The 26,243-nt window shown below is 42.0% G+C and overlaps 1 protein-coding gene across 3 annotated transcripts in view; it reads left to right on the forward strand.

The window, feature by feature from the left end:
• The window catches only part of LOC122557100 (connector enhancer of kinase suppressor of ras 2), a 585,950-nt gene that overhangs the window by 378,947 nt on the left and 180,760 nt on the right, over positions 1–26,243 (forward strand). For all 3 annotated transcript variants that reach the window (XM_043704404.2, XM_087992202.1, XM_043704405.2), the window contains exon 12: positions 14,828–15,066. In XM_043704404.2, coding sequence (XP_043560339.1) covers positions 14,828–15,066 — 239 coding nt within the window. The remainder of the gene's footprint in view (positions 1–14,827; positions 15,067–26,243) is intronic.

The raw sequence follows: 26,243 nt of genomic DNA on the forward strand, positions 1-26,243 counted from the left end.
TCTTGTGGATAATTCCAGAAGCAGGAATGCATAAAGTTGAAATTAGGGCCCTCCTTTTAGGGAACAGATGAGGAGAGATATTTATTCTCCCTCAGGGCTGTGTGACCTTGCTTCAGAAGGCAGTGGAGGTAGGCTCATTACATATTTATAAGGCTGGGGTAGATAAATTCTTGTTAGGCAAGGGTGTCAAAGGGGAGATGGGAATGTGATAATTTAAACGCATACAGATCAGTCATGAACTTATTGAATGGTGAAGCAGACATGAGACCGAGTGGTCTACTTCTGTTTCTGTGTTGTGGTGATGAACCCAGGGTCACTAATGCTCTTGTACCTCCTGCACAGTTGAGTCATACATGGTGCCAAGGACTTAACTCTCTTTCAGTTTCCAGGTGTATCATCATACTCAATATTCACATCGGTGTAATGGTTGTAGAATAGGAATTCGTGATCTACATGCCTCATTGCTTTTGGGGGGTCACCATCCCCTGTCTCCCTGCACGCTGTGAAGCTGTGGGGTGACCACATCTATAAACATATAGCTCTCAGCCTCAGGAGTGCACTACAGCGATACTAGCTGCGGCTCAATCTCCTAAACCTTAGGACTCAAGTTGCTGCTTTGGCACAAATGGTTATCTAGGACACGGGTAGTTTCCTGGAGTACCCACAAGTCACAGATGTGCATTCGAGGTTAGAGCAGCATTGTCAATTCTTTATTAGTTAACCTTCTTGCCAAAACAAATAAACCTAACTAATACTAACAAATCCTTCTAATAGTTAATTCACTTGACTAGTAGTAATGAATCCCATTTAAAATGTTAAAGGTAAGTGATCCAAGCACTCACTGCTACTTAATTGTTTTATCATATTTGATGTGTGTGTTGATTAGATGGGGCCTCCCCTCTCACTGCACCATACTCCCACTCTGTGTCTAGCTGCACTCAAGCTAGCTTCATTGCTGCTGTCTTTACCAACGTCTTGACCATTTCTTGAGACTGCAACTGTGAGGGTTACAGTCAAAGGCAAGGCTGGACATTATTGCAGCTCTACTTCTGTCTCTTAACGTTCTGAAAGAGAGTATGATGGGAAGCTAGGAAAGGAGTAGGCCATTCAGCCTGCCTTGCCATCTGACCTGATCATGTCTCATCAAACACTTTAATTCCATTTATTCACCCTATGATTGTCCATGTTTTGCTTGATTTAACTTGCTTCTCTACGGCAAGGCTGAAGCACTCACATCCATTTTCAGTCAGACGTGAAATGCCAAATGGATCATCTATCTCTGGAGTCCCCACCATCACAAAGGCAGTCTTTAGTCAATATTATTCATTCACGATGGTATTAAGATCCAGTTGAACATAATGGACACTGCAAAGGCTGTGTACCCTGACAACATTCTTGTAAGCGTATTAAAGATTTGTGCTCCAGAATTAGTGCTCCACCCTAGTCAAGCTCTTCTCGTACAGCTACAACACTGGCATTACCCAACAATGTGGAAAATTGTTCAGGTATGCCTGTGCTCACAGAGCAGGACAAATCCAAAGCAGCCAATTACCATCCCATCAGTCTACTCTCAATAATCAGTAAAGTATTGGGAAAGCTTATTGGAGGTGCTATCAGGCAACACTTGCTTAATAATTTGATTTGATTTATTATTGTCACATGTACCTAGGTAAAGGGAAAAGTTTTGTTTTGCATACAGTGCAGGCAAATCATACCACACTAAGATGACAGACAGATTGAACAGAGCGAGGAATACAAAGAAGGTCCACAAAAAGCTAGACCAACATTAGATTTGAAATTTGAGCCATCCATTCAGAAGTCTCATAACAGCGGGGAATAACCTACTGACTGATGTTCAGTTCAGATTTATTTGGCCCACTCTGCTCTTGACCCCATTAAAGAATAGGGGCAAATGAACAGAGCTGTAGAGTGTGAACCATTTACAAGATGCCTGTAGCTACTCACCAAACATGTCCATAGAACTATCCAAATTCATAACCTCTATCAGCTGGAAGGACAAGGACTGCGGCCACATGGAACACCACCAAGGTTCCCCTCCAAGCCATACCATCCTGACTTGGAAATATATTACTGTTTCTTCACTATTGCTGGGTCAAAATCCTGGAGCTCCTATCTAATAGCACCGTGACTGTTGCTACACTTCAAGGACTGCAGGGGTTCAAGAAGGCAACTCAATACCAACTTCTCCAGAGAGGTCAGGGATGGTCAATTAATGCTGGCCTAGCCAATGATGTCCATATCCTAGTGACAAATTAACAAACAAAATAATAAAAGTGGAACATGTTAAGCTGTCTTTCTATCGATCAGAGTAAAATCTCCTCTCCGAAATCTTTATCTCAGAAAGTGTATAACAGGGGAACAAACAGGTGAAGGAGCACTTCACTTGATGATGGGGCAGTGCTCTGAAAGTTTGTAATTTCAAATAAAGCTGTTGGACTATAACCTGGTGTCATGTAGCTTCTGACCTTGTCCACCCCAGTCCAACAGTGGCACCTCCAACATGAAGGTTTCTGACAGTGCTTGGAGTTCCTGGACCATTTACATTTCAATTGTATTTGAAGGCCAGAATCAGAATCAGAATTGCTTTGTGCCAGTAACCCCGAGAACGACACCACAGAAGAATAAAAAGAAGCATCAACATGGTTTCTCCATCGAAACAGTAAACCATGACTCCAGTGATCACGGTGTTCCTAACACTGGTCTGCAACATTCCAAATAACTGTAGCAATAGTCAGCAATCCTAAAATATAAGAATAGAATTAGGCCACTTGGCCCATTGAGTCTGCTTTGCCATTTATCATGGCTGACATGTTTCTCAACCCCATTCTCCTGCCTTCAACCCATAACACTTGATCTCCTTACCAATCAAGAACCTAAATCTCATTCTCAACCTTGATTTTAACTTGGGGGTGAGCGTAGAAATGCAATAATTGACTGTTTAGCAATAAGGCAATTCGGATGTTTCAACAAATGACGGTGAAGTTCCATAGCTTTAGTGGACCATAGGGCTGCTCTGCCTTTAGAGAGATGACTGATGGTGGTTTAACCTGAGGGTCACCACACTTCAGGCAAGGGTGTGAGGTTGAGAAGGAGATTTCTTCATGGTAATCTTAGCAAGTTCAGGAATTGAACCCTCGCTGTTGGTATCATAATGCACTGCAAACTAGCTGTCCAGCCAACTCACCTAACCAATTCCCAATGGGGTACATAACAGCATAATGAACTCAGGCTATAATTTCAGTACCAAACTAATAAAATATGGAGTGTATAAGATATTACCCCAGTGCAAGGTTTCAACAAAACCAGGCCCAGATGACTCACCTAGGTATGAACGATTCACGTTGTAATTTTATTCCATCATTATTTAAAATCAAGTTTTAATCAGACAGATTTCAGAATATAATGTAGATGTTAGATTTTGTGTCAAGTGCACAGATTATTTCTTACAAGCATTAGCTGCAACCAATTGGTCCCCAGGGTCTTTCCCTCAATCTTACTTTGCGTTAGAGATTTCAGCTGAAGATGGTGCCAGAGATTGCAATTCTCCAATTTGTCATTGATGATTTTTTTTTAAAAAGCTGGTAATGAGCTAAGGGAGAACCTTTTCAAGTCTGACAGCATTGAAAAAAATCAGTAAGATCTCAAGTTGCTTACTGCTAATCTTGCATGGCTGCAATCTTTATTGAAAGTGAAGCCTGTTTCAAAAAAACACCAGTACTTATCTCAGCGTGTTTTATTTTCATGGCTCGTGGGTACATAGTTTAAAAACTTGCTTCCCAAACCTGCAGTGGCCCTTCCCAAATCTGCAGTGACCCTTGCGTGTTCTTAACCTTAGCACGTATGTTAGAAACATGTCATCATCATCATGATCATTGGCAGCTCTCTTCCACTCTCAGGGTGAGTCCGTCAGTGGCTGTACAGACTGATATAGCTTTGTTACACTTAGGGCAGAAGGTGGTCATGGGAAGGAGGTGGGTGGGGCATTCGTGTGACAATGCACTTCTTTCCCTGTTTGCGCCCGGCTTCCGATTTTTCCCAATGACAATTCTCGACGTGCTCGACACCTTCCTGGATGGTCCAGTGATTCCCAGGTGTCTGTTGGAATGCTGCATTTTGCCAGTGAGGCCTTTAGGGTATCACTGAGGCACTTCCTCTGTCCACTTGGGGCTAGCCTGCCATTTTGGAACTGGGAGTAGAGCATCCGCTTGGGGAGTCTAGTGTTGGTCATGTGGACAATGTGCCGAGCCCATCGTAGCCGACCAAGGTTGGAGGGTGGTCAGTGCTACGATGCTGGGGATGTAGGCCTGGTCAAGAGTGTTGGTGTTGGTCGTCATTCTTCCCAGTGGATTCACAGGATCTTGCGCAGACAGCGTGGATGGTACTGCTCCAGTGCCTTGAGGTGTCTGCTGTAGACAGTCCATATCTCAGAGCCATACAGGAGGGCAGGACCTACCACAGCTCTGTAAACTATAAGCTTCAGATCAGACCTGATGTTGTTGCATGCATGGTTGGTGAGAACTGCTAAATATCCTTGGTCCTGATCAAATTCTCCAGAAACAATTAGTATATTTGAAGTTGAAGATTTCTCAAGCAAGTTGGCTGTAGATGTCCTCAAACTGATTCTTTTCATTCAGTTGGGTCTGAGCTTATCTGAAATCTCTTTTGCGACAGTTTGGGTTTCATTGCTGAAGAAAATATATCCATTGAAACATACACAAGCAAAGCATAAACTGATGTCAAAGACATATGCTTGAGTTGCCTGGCATGGGGTAAGTCCCTGATGCCAAGGTGGCACGTGGGTTTTGAGGCCACACAGTCAATGAGTGAGACCACAGTACTCCCAGCAATGGCCAATGCAATGGTTAATACAAGGCCTGTGTCCAGTTAAGGTCACAGGGCTCATTCTTCATATTGCTGGTGCAGTCAGTGGGCTGCTAGCTCAGTACCCTCAGCGGCATCATTGAGAGAGATGACCTCTACAGGGGCAATAACGGGGGCACCTTCATTTTGAGGCATCCTTACGGAGAAGACCATAATGGCCCAAGGGAAACCCACCAGCCTCAGTGGGGAGTGGCAGTGGGGCGGGGCGGGGGGGGGGGGGGGGGGGAGCCGTGAAAACTCATTCAGGATTCTTTTTGTTGAGGTGATTGGTAGAATTGGATCCTTTCCCAGAGACCTTCATATGGTCAGATGGCTAGTAATTCTGGAAGGCCTAACCACTTAGTTCCCATGCCATTGGTGGAGTTGATATTAGCTTCAACTTTCTCTGTGTCCTCCTTTGCTTTGTAGAAGGCTGTTCTCCTTGGCATATTTAATATTTTCTTTGAAGTGAGAAATCCTCACACATACTTTGGTTCATGGGGCGCGCTTTTGAGCTAATATTTTCTTACTGAGCTGGCAATCTCTGCTCATGCATGAATAGCATCTCCATTCTGTTATCATTTCAAGTAAGAGTTTGTAGTATTTAAGAATTACTCAAGAGGAAACTTTAAGTGGTATAAGCTTACTTGCTTCACAGAATCTCCCATAACCCTTCTCTGTAATCTGGTAAAGTCAGTGTTTCATCAATACTGCAGCTCTACTTCCTGTGAGCTCACTCACAGGAGATGTTGATGTAATAGCAACGTCACTAAACTGTAGTGTACGCTTAGGAATGTAGGTTCAAGTCCCTCAACGGCTCAGTCTGGAATACAAAACCAGTCTCAGCAATAGTGACTGTGACAATCACCATAGATAGTTGCAAAGAGCTCTGGGCAAGGAAATGTGCTGCTCTTGCCTGGAATGGCTGACATGTGACACCAGATATACATCAATGTGGTTGAAATGCCAACAATGCCGGACAATCCCTTGAAAGAATTTTTCAAAGTTCAAATGTCAGTGCAATCATATTCAGCCTAAATACTGAGTCATTTATGATATTTTGAGCAGCAAGGAGCCTGGGAGATCCATTTAATTTTGAGCTTCTCTCTCATTTCATGGTCCTCCCAAATCAATATCAGTGCAGCACTCGGAGGGTGCTGCACTGTCAGGGTCTTTCCAATAAAATGTTAACAGCATTAAAGCAGAAGTGCGCCATTCGGCCCATTGAATCTGCTGCACTATTCAACAAGATCATGTCTAATAATCCTCAACTCCACTTCCTCATCCTTTTTTTTTTAGTTTTACTTAACCTATTTTTCTAAGCAAGCTGTTCACAGATGTTATTACACACCTCTGGAGCAGGTGGGACTTGAAATGGTCAGCATGGCCTGGTTGAACCAAAGGGTCTGTTTCCCTGCTTTATGACTCTATGATTCTCTGTCCAGGTCTAGGGACACTACCTCTGCACCACAAGAGGGACCCCTCCCTGTCCTATCTCCATAGCCCTCGATACCCTTACTGATTGAACATTTGTCTACCTCAACCTTGAATATACTACGAACTGAGGCCCTATTGCTGTGTCAGGTGGGTGGAAAAGATGTCCTGATGGGAGTATTTGAAGAAGACAAGCGATTTCTCCTGGTCAGGGTTTGTCCCTCTATCCCTGGCCCCTATGTTAAATTGCTTAGTTAGTACTCTTTGGTTAAACTCTCATTATTGCTTGTGAGAGTTTGTTGAGCTAACTGCCATGTTTTCCACGTTGCAAGAGGAACTACACTGTCTTTCGTTGGCTGTCAAGTGCTTTCTAATGTCCTGTTGTCATGAAATGTTTGGTATAAATGAATGTCTCCACATGTTTTTAAATTCGAAAGGTGAGGTAATATGTGAAGACTGAGAAAATAGTTTAAATTTTCAGTAGAATGTTTGTTCTACAATCAATCCTTTGAAAATAGTAACAACATCTGACGGACGTTTGGTCACAGGTGCTTTTATAATGCCTTTGGGCATTTCTGATCTTTCATGGCCCATTTTAACAATTGCTAGTTCCATACGCAATGTACTGCTGAGCCATCTTTACGTATCCAAAAATAGTTAGAAGTTGGACAACGACCAGAAACTTGAAGCGCTCGATTTTCAGCCCGATCCCAAGGGCCAGTATTGGAGGGAAGGAGGAGCTAAAGTTAGCTCAGCTCCATCCTGCCTCCGGGTAATTTTTTAGCGAAGCAGATGGAGGAGTTGGAGAGGCTACACTGGACATGGGCAGGTAGCTTTTCTGATTCATAAAGAGCTAACCTAAGTCTTCGAGAGGCTGGAGGAGCAGGGCCCAGCTAAGTGACTGGAGGTAGCAGCACCCCCACCCCTATGGTGGTAGCCTGGCACCAAAAGTCATGTTGCTGTTCCAAATTTAAAGAAGCTGGAGAGAGGGTGTTTCAGTTTTGAAGTGACTGCCGCTCCCCCACTCCCTTAATCATCTGCCAGAGTAACCCTTCACATTTGAGGCCTCTGATGGACCCTCTAGCATCGAACATGTGTCCTCCATCCTCGATTGGAAATCCTTGTCTCCATGTCAGCTCAGTGTGAATCACATTCAAAGACCTATTCCACCACCTCCTATGATGGGAAGGGAGTCCACACGCTCCAGGTCTAATAGAGTTCCTAATGAATTAGGAACTCGCTTCACATCTCTCTTCATTTCTACCTCTGTTGGCACAAGCTGGGAGAGACTAGTGACTTCATTTTCACCTGCTTTACCCTGTTGTGCAAGGCCAATTTATCCTTGATTTGAATTGATTTGTCTTCTGCTGAATTCATTGCTGAGCTATAGATCCTTCAACTACAGGATTTTTGAACTTTGAGTTTTGGAGGGCACTCCAGGCAATATTCATGGCCGCCAGGGTGCTTTGCAAGCTGGACCCTAACCTCCAGCCCAATTTCCCGGGGGTTGATGTTAGAACAGAGGGGACAAGGGGTGTGTCAGAGCTACCCTTCTTCAAAGTCATTGAAAGCCAATTGAAGGAGTCGAAAAGTCTGGTGCTGGAAAAGCACAGCAGGTCAGGCAGCATCCGAGGAGCAGGAGAGTCAAAGTTTCAGGCATAAGCCCTTCATCAGGAATGTGGGGGAGGGGGGAGTGGGGGGGTGGGGTGGGAATGGGGCTCAGAGATAAATAAGAGGGGGATGGGGCTGGGGGGAAGATAGCTTGGAAGGTGGGGGTGGACGCAGGTGGCAGGGATGAAGGTGATAGGTCAGAGCTGAGAGTGGAGCGGATAGGTGGGAAGGAAGCTGGACAGGTAGAACAGTTCAAGATGGCAGTGCTGAGTAAGAAAGTTGGATCTGGGATGAGGTGGGGAGAGGGGAGATGGGGAAACTTTCTGATGAAGGGCTTATACCCGAAACGTCGACTCTCCTGCTCCTCGGATGCTGCCTGATCTGCTGTGCATTTCTAGCGCCACACTTATCGACTGATCTCCAGCATCTGCAGTCCTCATTTTTGCCTGGCCAACTGAAGCAGCCATTTTCCGCCAACTTTCCTCAGGCTGGGGCCAGTTTTGGAGACAGCAGATAGAGTGTCCTCACGACTTACCTGAGCAGCTGTAAGTCACACTGTAGATGGGATTGTGCCCCATCGACATGACCCAGCCGCAAAGACCATTTTTAGTGCCCTCTCCCTCTCCTACTAACTAGAGAATTCCACTGCTTTCAAAATGATTTTGCATGTGGCTTTGAGAACCTGCCCTTTACCTTTTAGATTAGAGTGGTGCTGGAAAAGCACAGCAGTTCAGACAGCATCCAAGGAGCAGGAAAATCGACGTTTCGGGCAAAAGCCCTAGGTCTCCCCACTGACCATAATCAGCTGCTCTTGGAAAATTACATTAAGAGACTGTTTCCCAGAAGGTGCAGGCTTCCAGCCCTAATTTGAACTTGATGGTGGGTATAGAGGCTCATAGAGAAAATCCAGCCCATAGTTATCGTGAACTGGTTGATAACTGGGCAGCACAGTGGCTCACAGCGCCAGGGACTCAGGTTCAATTCCAGCCTTGGGTGACTGTGTGAAGTTTGCACGTTCTCCCCATCTCTGCATGAGTTTCCTCCCACAGTCCAAAATATGCAGGTTAGGTGGATTGGCCATGCTCAATTGCCCAAGGCTGGGTGGGTTAACTGTGGTAAATGTGGGGTTATGACTGTAAGGTGGGATGCTCTTTGGAGGTGCAGACTCAATGGGCTGGATGGTCTCTATCAGCACTGCAGGGATTCTATGATTCTCTCTCAAGCCCTTACTCATAGAGAGTGAAGTCCAGGTGCCATCTCCCAATCAGAGAATGTGACCTCTCAATGTAACTCACACAAACATGCAAACAAGATGTAGGAATGGCCATTTGGCCCCTCAAGGCTGTGTTACCATTCAATAAAATCAAGGCTGACCTGCTTATAACATCAAATCCCCATTCTTACCTTCCTCTGATAACCTTTCAGCTTTGTGTTTCACAGTAATCTTTTGCTTCAAAAATACTCAAGGACTCTGCTTCCGTCACCTTTTCAGGAAGACAGTTTGAAAGACTCAGGATGTTCTAAAACAAAGTCATCTTATCTGTGTGGGCAACTCTACTTTTTCAGCAGTGACCCTCAGTTCTAGATTCTATAATGAGGCAAAACATCCTCCCTTGTCAAACTCCCTCACAAAAAATGTCCATATTACAGAGGAGGAAGTGCTGAATGTCTTGAAACACATAAAGGTGGATAAATCCCCAGGACCTGATCAGATTTACTCTAGAACTCTGTGGGAAGCCAAGGAAGTGAGCGCTGGGCCCCTTGCTGAGATATTTGTATCATTGATAGTCACAAGTGAGGTGCCAGAAGACTCGAGGTTGGCTAATGTGATACCATTATTTAAGAAAGGTAGTAGGGACAAGCCAGGAACTATAGACCAGTGAGCCTGACATCGGTAGTGGGCAGGTTGATGGAGGGGATCCTGAGGGACAGGCATTTACATGTATTTGGAAAGGCAAGGACTGATTAGGTATAGTAAACATGGCTTTGTGCGTGGGAAATCGTGTCTCACAAACTTGATTGAGTTTTTTGAAGAGGTAGCAAAGAGGATTGATGAGGGCAGAGCAGTTGATGTGATCTATATGGACTTCAGCAAGGCATTCGACAAGGTTCCCCATGGGAGACTGGTTAGCAAGGTTAGATCTCATGGAATACAGGGAGAACTAGCCATTTGGATACAGAACTGGCTCAAAGGTAGAAGACAGAGGGTGGTGGTGGAGAGTTGTTTTTCAGACTGGAGGGCTATGACCAGTGGAGTGCCACAAGGATCAGTGCTGGGTCCACTACTTTTCATCATTTATATAAATGATTTGGATGTGAACATAGGAAGTACACTTAGTAAGTTTTCAGATGACAGCAAAATTGGAGGTGTAGTGGACATTGAAGAAGGTTACCTCAGAGTACAACAAGATCTTGATCAGATTGGCCAATGGGCTGAGGAGTGGCAGATGGAGTTTAATTTAAATAAATTTGAGATACTGCATTTTGGGAAAGCAAATCTTAGCAAGGATTATACACTTGGTCATAGGGAGTGTTGCTGAACAAAGAGACTTTGGAGTGCAGGTTCATAGCTCTTTGAGAGTAGAGACGCAGGTAGATAGGATAGTGAAGAAGGTGTTTGGTATGCTTTCCTTTATTGGTCAGAGCACTGAATATAGAAGTTGGGAGGTCATGTTGTGGCTGTATATGACGTTGGTTAGGCCACTTTTGGAAATTGCATGCAATTCTGGTCTCCTTTCTATCGGAAGGATGTTGTGAAACTTGAAAGGGTTCGGAAAAGGTTTACAAAGATGTTGCCAGGGTTGGAGAGGTTGAGCTATAGGGAGAGGTTGAATAGGCTGGGGTTGTTTTCCCTGGAGCGTCGAAGGTTGAGTGGTGACTTCATAGATGTTTATAAAATCATGAGGGGCATGGATAGGATAAATAGGCAAAGTCTTTTCCCTGGGGTGGGGGAGTCCAGAACTAGAGGGCATAGGTTTAGGGTGAGAGGGGAAAGATATAAAAATGACCTAAGGGGCAACTTTTTCACGCAGAGGGTGATACATGTATGGAATGAGCTGCCAGAGGAAGTGGTGGAGGCTGGTACAATTGCAATGTTTAAAAGGCATTTGGATGGGTATGTGAATAGGAAGGGTTTGGAGGGATATGGGCCAAATGTTGACAGGTGGGACTAGATTGAGTTGGGATATCTGGTCGGCGTGGACGAGTTGGATCGAAGGGTCTGTTTCCATGCTGTACATCTCTATGACTCTAAATGGTTCAGTCAAATCATCTTTTATTCTTCTAAACTCCAGCAGGTACAAGCCTTACCTATCCAATATTTCCACCCCCCAAATAAAAAGGTTTAATGTTCTATTCCATTGTAAATTGCGACTTCGATTTGATGTTATTATTAACCAGTCATAGTTTAGCGAGCTGTAAAGACCCTGTATTTTTGTTTGTGGACTAAAATAGGAAAAGGAAAGTCCTAAAAATGAATGATTGTGGAAAAGTTAACTCATTTTCCTGACGCTCATTGTTAGTGCTATTAACACCAGTATTTGCTTGAAGAGTTGCAAAGTTTACTGCAAACAAGCTGGAGCCAGGGCTAATATATCAAGGGAGATTTGATCAGTACCAACTAGCTGATTGATTTGTGGAATAGTGAGCAACTGGTAATGACAAAGGCCTCCCTGTCTGCTAACAACCATGTTATTGGCTCTCAGGTTGGTGAATATCTTGTAGGTGTGAATGTTTGGTTAGAAGCTATCAGACTGCTGAAAAGGTAGGTGCTGTCCTTTTTCTCTGTAATGTGTGTGTGTGTGTGTGTACGCACACATGTGTGAGAGAAACTTAATAAAGACTTTTTAACTAGTAGAGTTATATGTTGATAGTTCATCATTGGTTGTTTATAATAAATAATTATAGTTAAATATAGAAACCCAATCCATGCTTTCTGTCCACCTGCATTTCCAAAACATGTAAATTGGGGAATTCTGTGTACTTGGAGAAAGTGAGGACTGCAGATGCTGGAGATCAGAGCTGAAAATGTGTTGCTGGAAAAGCGCAGCAGGTCAGGCAGCATCCAAGGAGCAGGAGAATCAATGTTTCGGGCATGAGCCCTTCTTCAGGAATGAGGAAAGTGTGTCCAGCAGGCTAAGATAAAAGATAGGGAGGAGGAGGGGCGTTGGAAATACGATAGGTGGAAGGAGGTTAAGGTGAGGGTGATAGGCCAGAGTGAGGGTGGGGGCGGAGAGGTCAGGAAGAAGATTGCAGGTTAGGAAGGCGGTGCTGAGTTCGAGGGATTTGACTGAGACAAGGTGGGGGGAGGGGAAATGAGGAAACTGGAGAAATCCGAGTTCATCCCTTGTGGTTGGAGGGTTCCTAGGCGGAAGATGAGGCGTTCTTCCTCCAACCGTCGTGTTGCTATGGTCGGCACTCTTCCTCCAACGACGGTTGGAGGAAGAGCGCCTCATCTTCCGCCTAGGAACCCTCCAACCACAAGGGATGAACTCGGATTTCTCCAGTTTCCTCATTTCCCCTCCCCCCACCTTGTCTCAGTCAAATCCCTCGAACTCAGCACCGCCTTCCTAACCTGCAATCTTCTTCCTGACCTCTCCGCCCCCACCCTCACTCTGGCCTATCACCCTCACCTTAACCTCCTTCCACCTATCGTATTTCCAACGCCCCTCCTCCTCCCTATCTTTTATCTTAGCCTGTTGGACACACTTTCCTCATTCCTGAAGAAGGGCTCATGGTCGAAATGTCGATTCTCCTGTTCCTTGGATGCTGCCTGACCTGCTGCGCTTTTCCAGCAACACATTTCCAATTCTGTGTACTTGTGCAACATGTAAAATCTTTAACTTCTGCAATGATTCTGGAAATATTCATAGCTCTTAGCATGATTTCTAGCATGCCAGCTGAGTGAGAAATAACAAAGCACACAAGTAGACTCAGTTAGAGCAAAGGAGTTTCTCTCGTATACAAACTGGGGGACTTGCAAATATGACCCCCGAAATAGTACTGTGCCCCTACTGAGAAGAAAGTGTAACTACAGTCTGCAAGTGTATAGTTCCAATGTTATAAATCCATCCAATATACATTGTGACATATGAATCTAAAGCCAAAAACGTGGCAAAACATGACAAAATGTATTCTTGGCAAGAATTGCACTCAGATGCAACATTTTAATATAAATGACTAAATAATATGTGTACAACACATATAACTTAAGATATAGAGGAGTGGACGGTCTATTTTATGTTAATTAAATGAGGAAATCAATAACCTCGCATGTGTTAGAACTTTTGTCACTCTTGTGTTAACAGTGGTTGGGTGTGTAGCACCCTCATCTTTGAGTCAGCGCTTGTGGGTTCAAGTCCCACTTTAGAGACTCGAGTCTATAATCACAGCTGCCACTTCAGTTCAATACTGAAGGAGTGCTGCAGTAACAACGTTGCTATCTTTCAAATGAGACTTTCAGTGAGGACCAATCTGCCCTCTCAGCTTTACTCTGGAGATCCATACCATGCGGGACTGTTCTATGTTCTATTAAAGAGCAGGGACATTCTTCCTGGTCAATATTTGTCATTCATTCCGAACATTATTCAGACCATGCTTTTTGGCTCTGTATCTCATTACTGTTAGTGTGACCTTCTGTGCCATGTTTCTCACGTTACAACAGTACTTAACACTTCAAAAGTAATTCATTGGCTGGCGAACACTTCAGGACATCCTGTGGTTGTGAAAGGCAAAATGCTCATGCGCGCCTTTAATTCTTATGGTAAGAATTGCATTGAGCCCAGCCAAAATAGTATAACAAAAGAAGTAACAGAAAGACAAATCTTCTTAGTTTTGTGCTCAGTGTTTGACTGGATAGGCTTTGAGCACACCTCAGCTAGTACTGTCATATCCAGCAGTTTTGTGACAAGTCGAGCAGAATTGTTTTCCTCAAGAGATTACCCTTGTGTCTAAACCGAGGTTTGTCACTCATCTGAAGATGCATGGGCACAAATTCACTGAGTACAAGATAAGAAAAATCCAACATGAGATGTCCATACCCAAAGAGACAAGTAGCGTGCTTGCTAGAAATCTGAAATAGCAAAAACTAAAAGCTGGGAAAACTCAGCATGTCAGGCATCATCCATGGACAGAGATATGGTTAATCTTCCAATGAGAGGTCATCAAGCTGAAGTATTAACTCTTTTCCCCACCACAGATGCTGCCTAACCTGCACAGTAGTTCCAGCAATTTCTTTTTTTGGTTTTATTATGAGTTACCCAAAGTTATCTTTCATGTTGGCATTTTAAATGTTTTGAACTGCCTGGGGCCAAGGAGAGGCTGAAAGCATCCATGAAGCAATCCAGCAGAGAGTGATGCCCTAACTGCTATGGAATTGTGTAGAAAATTCATCATGAGTGAGAATTTCTTTGGAAATCTGGAAGTGAGCACTGTTGTAAAATTATTTCGGGTTTTCTTTGTGCAATTGATTTTTATTGTTAATATTCATCTGCATTGCTATTAAATTTGTGCCTAAAATAGAACATCTCATCTGATCATGGTACAGGAAATGATTATAAAACAGCGTCTATAACTAATACATATCACGAACTGAACCACAGTTTGCTTCCTTGAGAACAACTTGATGAAGTTTGAAGATACATTTGATGGTGAGAATGTTTTACCAGTGTCTCCAAAATAACTGTTTTTATTTGGTTGCAACGGAATGTTTCTTGGTTGGGTGGTCGCTAAAGCAGCTCAAAGTAGACGGTTGTGGGCTGCAGTGATGTTGCTTTGTGGTTGACTGAACACTGAAAGGAAGTGATGCTTCAGTAGTGAGTTTTACCAGCTTGTGCATTCCAACGCATTTGCAAAAGAACTTATCACACTGTTGTGCTTTTTTTTTTCCCCTCCTTTGACCCAGAGGATTCGCTTCTACGGTATCTGAGCGATGATAAGATTCTGATCATTCAAGAGGAGCCTATGACACAGAGGGAGAGCAAGAGAGATACAGGCAGGAGTTCAAGGAGAAAGAAGAATCCAGGAAGCCCCAGCTACCCAATTAGTCCCTCTGTATTGACAGCCCCTGTGAGGCTCGACCCCACCTCTCAGGACATCTTGAATTTTCCACTACCTGAAAGCAACACAGTACCCCTCTACCACGTAAGTTATTATATATTATGGTTTGGTCTTCCATTCATTCCTATCATCCAGCTGATCTATTTCCCTGGCTCAAGTCAAGCATATGTGTTGTAACTTATTAGCTAAGTATAGCAAAGTGTTTGGAAGTATGTTCTGAAGCATTTCTGCACAGTTTAAGTAAAATAATCTCTCTTTAAAAGTGCAAGGGTAGATTTGAAGGTTAGTGAGGACACTTACGCTTACAGAACACTATTTGGCACCTTCAATCAGAAGTTATTTGAATCTGTAGCAGTTTTACATTTTCAGTCCCACTGAAGTGCCCTCAAGGAATAAAAAATCCCAGCCTCGCTTCGATATTGTGTTACTGATAAGATTGCCAAATACAGTATAATTAGTGCTTTTTATAGCTGAGCTGTCACCAAACCCTCACTAGCGTCAAACAACAGCGACTGGTGTCATCTGCATCCAGTGCATCTAACTGGAATTTTAATGGTGATTCATTGTCTGCCTTGTAGTTTAATTGCACTTTTAAAGCCAGGGTTATTTAAATCGTGAGCAGATTTGGTTGATGCATTGCATTTGTAATATGCAAAACTCGACTGGGACCTTGTGTTTTATCTAATTTGCCAAAGGGCACAGTGTTCAGCTCATAGTATGGGGAAAGATCGACAATGTTCAAATTGTTATAGGAAGTGAATCTTCAAGATCTCAAGCATGAAAGGCTAGGAACTACCTTTGTGATGGCCAAGTGTTCACACAACTTTCTTCTCCCTCCATTGTTTTCACTGAAGTATTAATCAATGTAAAAGAATCAGCATCCCCATTATTATTGTATTAATGTTAATATTACTAATTTTAACCTCTGGTCTATATTCTGACAAAGTTCTGAAATAAAATCGATTCACTATTCCCTCCCACCCCACCACACACCCACATGCACACATACACATATAGGTTTGTGGGGTGAATTTGTACTTGCAGAATTAGATTTTACTTTGCTCAAAAACTGCATGAATCCATGGAAGATTCTGTAAATCTGTTTTTTACATTAGAATCAGCCTGACCATTGTGGCACAGACAGCCTCACACAGGGAAGCTCACACCTTCAATACATTATCTGAGCCGACATGACACCAATTGTTAAAGTTCACTTGAGAATGTAAAAAAGAATTTTAAATTTAAAAAAAATTAAAAATTAAAAAAAGTTTTGTGATTTACAAAGAAAGAACTGAAACCAACGTGGTCATTCTCACAGATGAGAGACTTAACAAATAATCCAGGTCTTTTTCAATATATAATTTCAGTTACATCACACTGTAAACTTTTGCTATGCATTCTGTGCCTTAAAAACTTATTCTCCTCAACCACCTGATGAAGGAGCAGCGCTCCGAAAGCTGGTGCTTCCAAATAAACCTGTTGGACTATAACCTGATGCTGTATGATTTTTTACTCTATTCAAAGAAGATTAGTTAACATGACTCCGAGAAACAAAACCAGCAAAATATTGATCAACTCCGTGTTATGGAGTGAATTAAGGATGTCTAGTGGGATGTTACAAGGCTGTAGAATAATTAAGACAATTCTTAAATGCTCAACTCAATGTGTTTCTACCTTTGTCAGCAACCCGAGATTTTGTTGCTGTTAATAACACTGCCGCAAAACCTTAATTTGGCTGAAATGCAATTATTTTTGGTGCCTTCTATTCTAGTTCCTGTTTTGTGTGATTTTCGGCCTTGTTTTGAGCACTGGTGTTCATTCTTGTCCTTTTTGTGGCTGCTTAAGCATAGATAAATATTTATTCTCAATCAACAGCTAAATCAGATAATGTGGGGTTATGTATCTCATTACAGTTTGTGCCATCTTGCAACACATCGAAAATGGTCACTGGGTTCCAATAACAGAATCATAAATGAGACAACACAGGAGATCACTGAGCCAATCATCTCTGTGCCAGCTATCTAATTAATCTCAATCCCTTTTCTCACAGCCCTGCAATTTCTTTTCCTTTATAATTATTTATTGAAAGTTACTGATTCTTTGTTCTTATACTCCTTTTAAATTTGCTCCTTCTGGTTTATATTGCTTCTTCTCATTCTTCCTACCAAAAACCTTTGCTTCCTGCTTCCCTGAGTTAACCTTCACATGCCGTCTATTTCACCAGACTCTGTCCTCCAGGAATACTATTTTCCTCACTGTTTGTTCCATTTCACTCAAAAACATTGAAGCTGCTCCCCAAGTCCAGCTCCATATCAATTTGAGAAGGGATTCTAATAGCAACCGCTGTGAACCGTACTGAACATATCACTCCAGTTTGAACACCAGTCATTCACAGATACACTCTGCCTTCTGCTTCTTGGCCAATTTCATCCCTACTGCCACTGAACCTTTACTTTTAGTGTGCTTTAATTGTGCTAACGAATCTGTTCATTTGTATCATATTGAATGTCTTTTGAATATCCTTGTACACTGCATCAACTGCACCCCCTTATCATCTCCAGTATTTCATCAAAGACCTCAATCAGCATGGTCAAGTAGGATTTATTTATAATAACTCTCTATTGACTTTCACACCTGACTCCTTACCTCTGCCAGCCTTGTAAAGTGGTTACACTCAAGCAATGGATAACCAATTATCTTTCTCAGTGACACCAGCAGCATACCCTTCTTTCGTGAAACTGATGCAGTGTATTCATGTAAAGGTTGTTGTCAAGTCCTCTGCCTCCACAAAAAGACGAAATCTTTGGTTTCCATTTGGATATGTCCTTCCTTTGACAATCCTTTAATTATTTACCCCTTAGAACAGAACGGAGTTCAACTTGAGAATAATTTACGTCAGCCATTCAGAGGCAGAATGAGATAATTTGACTGTCGAAGGAGGTATAATGTGGGGCTAATTCCATTCAGTTCTGGGATTGTTAGGAAGCCTTGCTGGTGATAAATGTTTGCTGGAGTATTGCAGCCCGCACTCATATTTAGAAAGGCCCTCGAATTTGAATTACTCGCTATTCATGTAATACAATTATAATAATACACATTAATGTTACCTGTTGTGATCATCTTGACAGCAGAGAGTAATTTTGCACTCCACTGGAGTAAGGAATGCAGGTAGATTGGAGTCTGAGAATAGTCTTGAACTCCAGCAGTCCTCATGTACATTATCATGGCTCTGTGCTGGGAGTAAGGTCTCACACAGCGACACATCTTTGTGTCTGCTGTTGTGCTGCCTTCTTAATAAATGCGCACGATATTAGGTTTGCTTCCTGCCACACAGCGCTGATCAGCACCTCTCACAAGGTAACAAGACACAAAGGAATCCATTTTCTGTGAGGTCCATTTTGGAAAATTATACTTAATTTAAATAAGTTACCTAGAACCTATTTGACTAAATGAGCAGTTGGTTATGAATAGCAATTGTTAAAAAAGAAAACAGGTTAGTCATTGCTATTTGTCAGCAACTTAACCAATAATTCATGTTCTCGTTATTGCTGGTCTTCTTTCTTCATGGCTTGTCCAAGCTGAACATTTGTAAAATGGCTATTTTTGTCACAAACCTCTGAGAGAGAAAACAGAAACAGCACTTTGACGCAATGTATTCGTGTAAAGATTGCTGTCAAGCACTTTGCCTCCAGAAAAAGATCAAATTTTTGGTCTCTATTTGGATAAGTCCTTCCCGATGAAGGGTTTATGACCGAAATGTTGACTCTCCTGCTCCTCGGATGTTGTCTGACCTGCTGTACTTTTCCAGTGCTGCCTTTTTCAACCCTTTAATTATTTACCCCTTAGAACAGAAATTATTTCAACTTCAGAATAATTTACTTCAGCCATTCAAAAACAGATTGAGTTAGTTTGGCTGTTGAAGGAGATATAATGTGGGGCTAACTTCAGTCAATGGGTAATTCAACAATTGTAATGATATATTCTGTGAAAAGCAGTATTATATTATTCCTTAGATTGGCAAAGCTACAAAGTTTCAACCCCTCCAATTCTATTTGGCTACAGTCGCAGTTTTGAAATTGAACCAAAGAGCTTGTGTTGATATAGTGCCTTACACAACTACAGAATATCCAAATTTTGGATTAGTGGTGCTGGAAGAGCACAGCAGTTCAGACAGCATCCGAGGAGCAGCAGAATATCCAAAGCCAAGTAAGTACTTTTGAAGTATAGTGACTTTGTCACTTGCATACAGAGAAGCCTCGAGCACAACAATGAGACAAATAGCCCCTTCCAAGTGCAGAATCTGAATGTTGCTGAAAACAGAGAAATTTTGCTGAAGCTTTTCATCTCATCAGGACAAATGCAAGAATACCAAACTTCAAACAGTCACAAAAGTTTCTACTTTGGGAGAAAAGTGTTCTGATTGGCTCAACCAACCTTGCCAATCATTGTTGTGGAGAAAACATTGTATTTCTATTAATTGACTAAGATCTCAGGTCATTCAATAAAAACACAAGGCTTGAACTTATTCCTCTTGTTTACTTGCCCACTCGTCTCTCTTTTCAGCAATATTGACTGACCAGGTGTTCTGATTATTTAGTGATTTTGGTAGTCGGACCTCTTTTCTTTCCTTGGGAATTCACACATTAATATATTTACGGAATAACTTCTTAAAATTCACCTGCAAGAAATAACCAATTGTGGAATATCTGTTTACAACTCAAAGCATTAATTTGTAGTGAGAATATTCTAGCCCAATTTGACATGTAACGATAGTGTTGACCTGTAGGAATAAACCTTGTCTTACTTGGACTGGACATAGCTAGGTTCTCAAAACATTTCTTTCATTGCAATTTAGTCTGACTGCTTCATTTGGAATGTAATTCATGTCTTCAGCATGTCCTGGTGTAAGTTGAACATGATGTATTCAGATTTTTCAACTGTGCCTTGAAATGAGCATCATTAGTGGATACATGAAATTTCCAATCACGTTCTGGGCGTTTTCAACACTTACGACCTAATCATTTGATGATGAACCTCAAAGGGAAATGTGTGTGTGCATGTCTGAAAGTAGCAAGACTCCTGTGTATTCCCTGAATATAAGATGCAAAGCACCAGCTGCTTGCTCCTGTTGTTACAGCAACAGGCAACATGAGAGCAGTGGGTAGCCTGGAGCTGTAACCTCTCATATTCACAATAGACCACAGTATAGACACCAGGAAGACAATTGTCCCCTTCCACCAGAGTTAGTTGACTGCCCTAGTTCTAGGACTGTGTTGAGCTGGGAAAGACCAGGAGTTAGCTGAGTGCCAACAAAGGAAACTGCAAGGAAGACACTTCACAATTGCCCGTAGAGATTGTGCTCTCATTTAAGAATGTGCTGGATAGATAACTGAGAGCATATACCGGGGAACCTTTACAGATTAAGGTTACAACATTGGTTCCGGTCTTCTCTGAGAACCAGCTGGTTCAGTTCCCATTGACTGCAATAAAAGGCTCAGGCCCAAGCCTGATGGGGTGAATTTGGCTGGAAAAGATTCATGTAGATTGGCTCATTTTTCGATTAGTGCACAATAGGCAGTACCACTCATACTGATTGTGAAGCCTAATGAGTCAGTTTGCCTTTGTGGGGATTTTAAACAAACTGTAAACCATTTCTCACCGTTGGATAAATATCCAGTCCTTCACAGAGAAGAATTATATGCAAAGCTGGCAGGAGGGCTGTCCTTCACGAACCTGGACATGAGCGATGTGTACCTGCAATTGCGATTAGATGACATATGTTACAATTAATACCCATAAGGGTTTGTACCAATATATCAGACTACCATCTGGGGTATCGTCAACCTGTGCAATTTTTCAGCAGATGATGGAGAACATTTTACAAGTCTACCCATGTCACCTTTTATCCAGATGATATGCTAATAACATGGAAGGCCAATAAGGAGCACTTAGAGAACTTGGCATAGTCCTTAGACATTTCTCCCAGGCGGGCATCTGTCTAAGAAGGCAAAGATGTGTTTCAAGTGACCTATTTAGGCTACAGAGTCGGTGATACCGAGTTACACCTGCTGGAAGATAAAATTGAGGATGATCAAATGTTCCTTGGCTCCCACGTCAGTATTAGAGATTAGGTCTTTCCTTGATCTGGTGAACTGTTATGGAAAGTTCATATGTAACCTGGCCTCCTTCCTGGCACCTTTGCATCAATTCCTTGAAAAGGATCAGCCTTCGAAATGGCCATGTGGCTAAGCCATAGCTTTCAGGGAAGTGAAGAAACAGCTATCATCCTCGAAGGTGTAGGCACACTACGATCCCAAGTGAAATCTGATATTGACATGCAATGCCTCCAGGTGAGGCATTTGGTGGTCCAATGGAGAGGAACGCCCAATAGTGTACACATCCAAGGCTTTGGCTAATGCAAAGTGTAAATATGCCCAGATGGAAAAGGAAGGTTTGGTGGTCATATTTGGAGTCAGGAAGTTCCACCAGTACTTTTACAGACATAAATTTGTAATAATAATGGACCACAAACCCTTGCTAGGTCTACTTAAAGAAGACAAGGCCGTGCCACCTATAGCTTCAGGCCAAATTCGATGGTGGGTTCTAATTATTAAGTGCATATAATTACAAGTTGGAGTACCATCCAGGGCACCAAGTAGCAAATACTTCACTGATAGTACCGCCACTAGAAGAGTCCATAATGGTAATGGCTAACAATATCAGACTTCGGACACAGAAGGATCCGATCCTGGCAAAACTGAAACAGCTGGTGGTGATGGGGGATACAAAAGGACCATCATAGTCCGAAATGAAACCTTTTTGGACCCAGACAAACCAGATCACAGTAGAGAATGCTGTATGATTATGGGGAGCAAGAGTGATTGTCCTGAGCAAAAGTTACCATCAGACACTGGCTAAACTCCACAGGGGTGATCCAGGGGTTTCCAAAATGAAGATGTTGGTGAGACATTATATTTGGTGGCTAGCATTGGATGCAATCATAGCTGCACTGCTGGGGCAATGCCCAGAATGCCAACAAGGTCAAAACTTACTACCAGCAGCTCCCCCACTTCTGTGAGAATGGCCGGGTAAACCTTAAACTTAGTTACATGTCAACTATGCAGGATCATTTCATGGACTCCACGTTCATAGTCAGTGTGGATGCCCTCTGAAAGTGGCTGTATGTGTGTAGAGTTCATTTGTCAAACAGGGGAACAACGATAGAAGAACTGTGCACATCTTTTGTAATATGCAGATTCCCGAAAATGTTGGTCACAGATAATGGGCCATCATTTACCGGCAGGGAATGTGAGTGTTTCCTGAAGTTAAACGGTATTCGACATATAGAGACAACTCTATTCCATCCATCATCCAATGGTCTGACAGAAAGAACAGGCCCATCTTTGAAGACAGACTTAAAGAAACAGCCTTCAGCTTCACTTGATACCAAACTATCCTCGTTCCTATTTGATTATACGACTATCCCTCATGCAACTACAGGGATAGCTCCACCAAAGTTGCTAATGGGGAGAAGAGTCCACACCGGTTAAATCTGATCTTCGCAGACCTGGTGTGGGAGAGAGGCTGAATGACATCAACAATGCCAATGCTGGATAGAAGACTTCACTAACTGAGAGGGGCAGTTTACTTCTGGGGATGATGTTTGGTGTGGGAACCACGGGAATGGTTCTGCATGGTTGATGTGAGGTCAGGTCCAGTGACATATAAAGTTCGTGTCGGTGCGACGGTTCTGAACAAGCACGTGGACCACGTGAAAGCTGCAAATTTGCAAATGAAGTAAAACCAAAGCTGCCTGATGCCTTGATTGCCTTTCCAACTGTTCCAGAACCTGCGTGTTCTCCATCTCCATCAAGCATTGAAGATACCTTGGAATCTAAGATGGGCATAGCTCATATCACCGTCTCGATGTCTTTGTTGCCTGAAGAGGGGAGCCAGAGGCAGGTTACTTTGTGTTACACGCTGCCTGTAACTGAGGCAAAGTTGGTGGAACCTGGCCAGGTGCTAAAATGTCCCAGGAGGAGGTGAAAAAAAAAGAACCAGTCTGTGTCCTCAGGCACAAAGTGAAAGGGATGTAGTGATCGTAACAGGGTCAGCCAAGTGGACCTCATAGAATATGAGTTCCCTAATTGTGGGTGTTAACCTGGTCCAATCAAGGAGCCCTGGCTGACAGATAAGAACAGGCATGTCAGAGGTTCTGCTCACTCCGAGAGCTGGCTCTGATGGAACTGGATCAGTGTCTCTCCATGTGTAAATAATGGATGATTTGGTGACAAGATACTGGCCTCTCCGGAGTTATATCAAATGCGAAAATGAGTCAAAAATTTAAAATGAAACAAAACATTTTGAGATAACCCTTCAAGCTCTTTGAAACATTCTGACAGTAAGCACTTATCCCACCGGCCATGGTTTCTTGACGTATTTTGAATTAACCAGCATGGTTGCGAGTAAATCAATTGACAGATCATGCAAACAGCATGGTTTTATATTCCATTTGTTATGAAAAGAATAGGAATTGTAGTTTCAAATGTCTGTTCGTACTATTCTGTACTAATGACAATACACATGGACAAACAGTTCACTCCAGTTATGTTAATAAATCTCATTGGAATTAGATTTGTAGAATGATATCGCACAGAATGTGAACAATCAGCCCCCATACTGGCTTGAATAGACCAATTAATCTCACAATTCTGGTGTTTTGGGGCAGTTCACCTGAGGTTTTCCCTTCAGATATTGATCTAATTCATTCATTAAATGTTACCAGTGAATGTGCTTCTATTACCCATTCAGGCAGTGTTTTCCAGCCACAACTCCTTGATGTCTAAAACATGTTTCTTCATGCTTGCTGATTTGTTTGCCAGTCACCTTAAGTCTATGTCCTTCTGTTTACCAATCCTCTTGCCACTGGAGACACTGACTATGAACATTGAGAGGTTGGAGGGAAAAAAAAACATTTTTTTCCAGTCCCTCCATATACATGGAATGTTTTGTCCAGTCCAGTTTCACTCGTCTGCATAGCGGCAATGTTTCCTTATCTCATGTAACAGACTTACTGCAAGCAATTTCCCAGGCTTTTACAAGAATGTGTCTTTTCTGCTGTATAATCTTCCTTTGACTATTATTTTCCTACTTATGGGTTTATGAAGGACATTGGTTTCCTTTTATATTTGTCACTGATCTATTGTCAGACACTGTCTTTGCTCCTTTTAGTTCCTTTTTTTAGATGATCTCTGCACTTTCTATTTTTGGCTCAGCTCTTACATTTTTCATAAGCCTCCTCTTTATGGTTTCTCTTTAATCGCTATATCTTTAATCATCTGGAGAAATCTTGCTGCGTTATTTCTTTCCATCTCTTGAGCAAGTGTCTCCTATGTAACTAAATCATCTCCTCGTTGTAGGTCTGTCTCGCTGTTCACTCACTGTTTCAAATACAGTTGTCTGATTTCAATCTAACTTGGTCAGATTCTTTCCAGCCCAATGAAGTTCGCCCCTCTCCAGCAAAGTATTGTTATGTTTGATTGTGCCTTTTCCTTCTCAATAGTGATTCTAAACTTGACGATATTATGAGCATTATTCTTCAAATGCTTTCTCATTAAAACATGCTTCACATACCCCACTCTGTGCCCAAAACCCAATCCAGCGCCGCTTCCTTCTTTGTTAAGCTGGAGACTACATTATGCATCTTTCAGGAATTCTTTGCCCATTACTGTTACTGTAGCCAATCTATTTTAGAATAATTGAAGTTCCCCCATTGTCACTTCTCTGTACCTCTTCTCTCATTTAGTATTTCGCAGGCAAATTTTCTGCTTAATCTTTGGCGATCTATTGTCTACACTCAGTCGGAGTGAAATTAGTTTTTAAAAAACATTTATATTTTGAAGTTGAAATGATTTATCAAACTGTGTAAGAATGATTGAAGTTGCCATTTTGTGAATCAGTGAGATCAGTGCAAATTGTGCAATAAAGTGTGAGACTGAAGCAAGGAGGGAAGACATCATCAGTCAAATCAGGCCTTTTTTTTGTCATCAATCACATCAGTCATGTGACTGAAAATACCCTGAGGAGAGAATCCAGAAAAATGAATGTTGTAGATGAGAGTGCTTGCTAGCAGAGTGAAGCTCAGATGGATAGGTCAAAATGGTGGAACAGGAACGAGCTTTATGCTTTAAGTTGCCTGCCACAATTGCAGATTACGCTGTCAGAAAATTTTTAATCGTAATTAAAAACTTTTTTACTAACTAAAAAAGTCATAGGTTTGAATCAAATTGAATCAGTTATGTTGCTTTGTATTTAATTTCTCACTTGTTTTACACTCAATGTGTTATTTAAACTGTCTTGATGTACTGAAACACCTTAGTGTTCTTATGTACTGGGCTGTGAAATTTTTGTTACTTCACAGTACAAGGGAAAACCAGAATTTAGATTTTCCATTACAAAATCATTTTTTTAAAAAACTGTTCAATCTTCCTAAAATATTCAAGCTTTTGGTGCAAAATCATTTATCTATATCGCAGCTACCATGACTCATAAGCAAAGGAAATACCATTGTTATCCTCAAAGAATCACAGAAGAATGCTCATCATGGCACGTTCATACAATTCTGCATTTGAAAGACTTTTTTAATTTTAAATGGGTTATACGTCTGAACAGAGAATGTTACACAAACATGTTAAGAGTTCATCTACTATTATTGCCATTACTCATTGTAAGGATGCAGTATTTACAGTAAGAATGCACAGCAACAAAGTTCAGCATGAATTCTATTTGGTTATTTCCCTCCATGATGGTCATTTACAAGTGTCAAGAGTTGTCTTAAACCTAATACATGGGAGGTCAAGAGCAAAATTCTACTGGATGTTATTTGCCTTCACTTCAGTCATTAATTTTCTTTGCTCTTCTTCTCAAATTCTGACTCACGCAGGATCAGTTAAAATTACCCTTGACTATCTTCATCCTCAAATCATAAAAAGAGATGATCCACTTTAACAGAACTCCTGTAGTTCACTTTTTCTAACATGGCACATAAGCGACCGAGGCTAATAAATGTTCCTGATTGTTTCCCATATTCCTTCAATATTCCTCCTTTCAAACAATTAATTCCATTAATCAAAAACAAAAATTCTGGGATCTGCTTCCACTGTGACTTGTGACAGTGAGAATTCTACATTCAAACAAACCCCTTGTAAAGATATATGTTGCAACCTCCCCTTTAACTCTTGTAACCAGCTTAAGTCTGTGCC

The sequence above is a fragment of the Chiloscyllium plagiosum genome, unplaced genomic scaffold, assembly GCF_037043375.1.
Source record: "Chiloscyllium plagiosum isolate Xiang-an unplaced genomic scaffold, Cpla_swu_hap1 HiC_scaffold_11, whole genome shotgun sequence".
In the NCBI taxonomy this organism is placed as follows: domain Eukaryota; kingdom Metazoa; phylum Chordata; class Chondrichthyes; order Orectolobiformes; family Hemiscylliidae; genus Chiloscyllium; species Chiloscyllium plagiosum.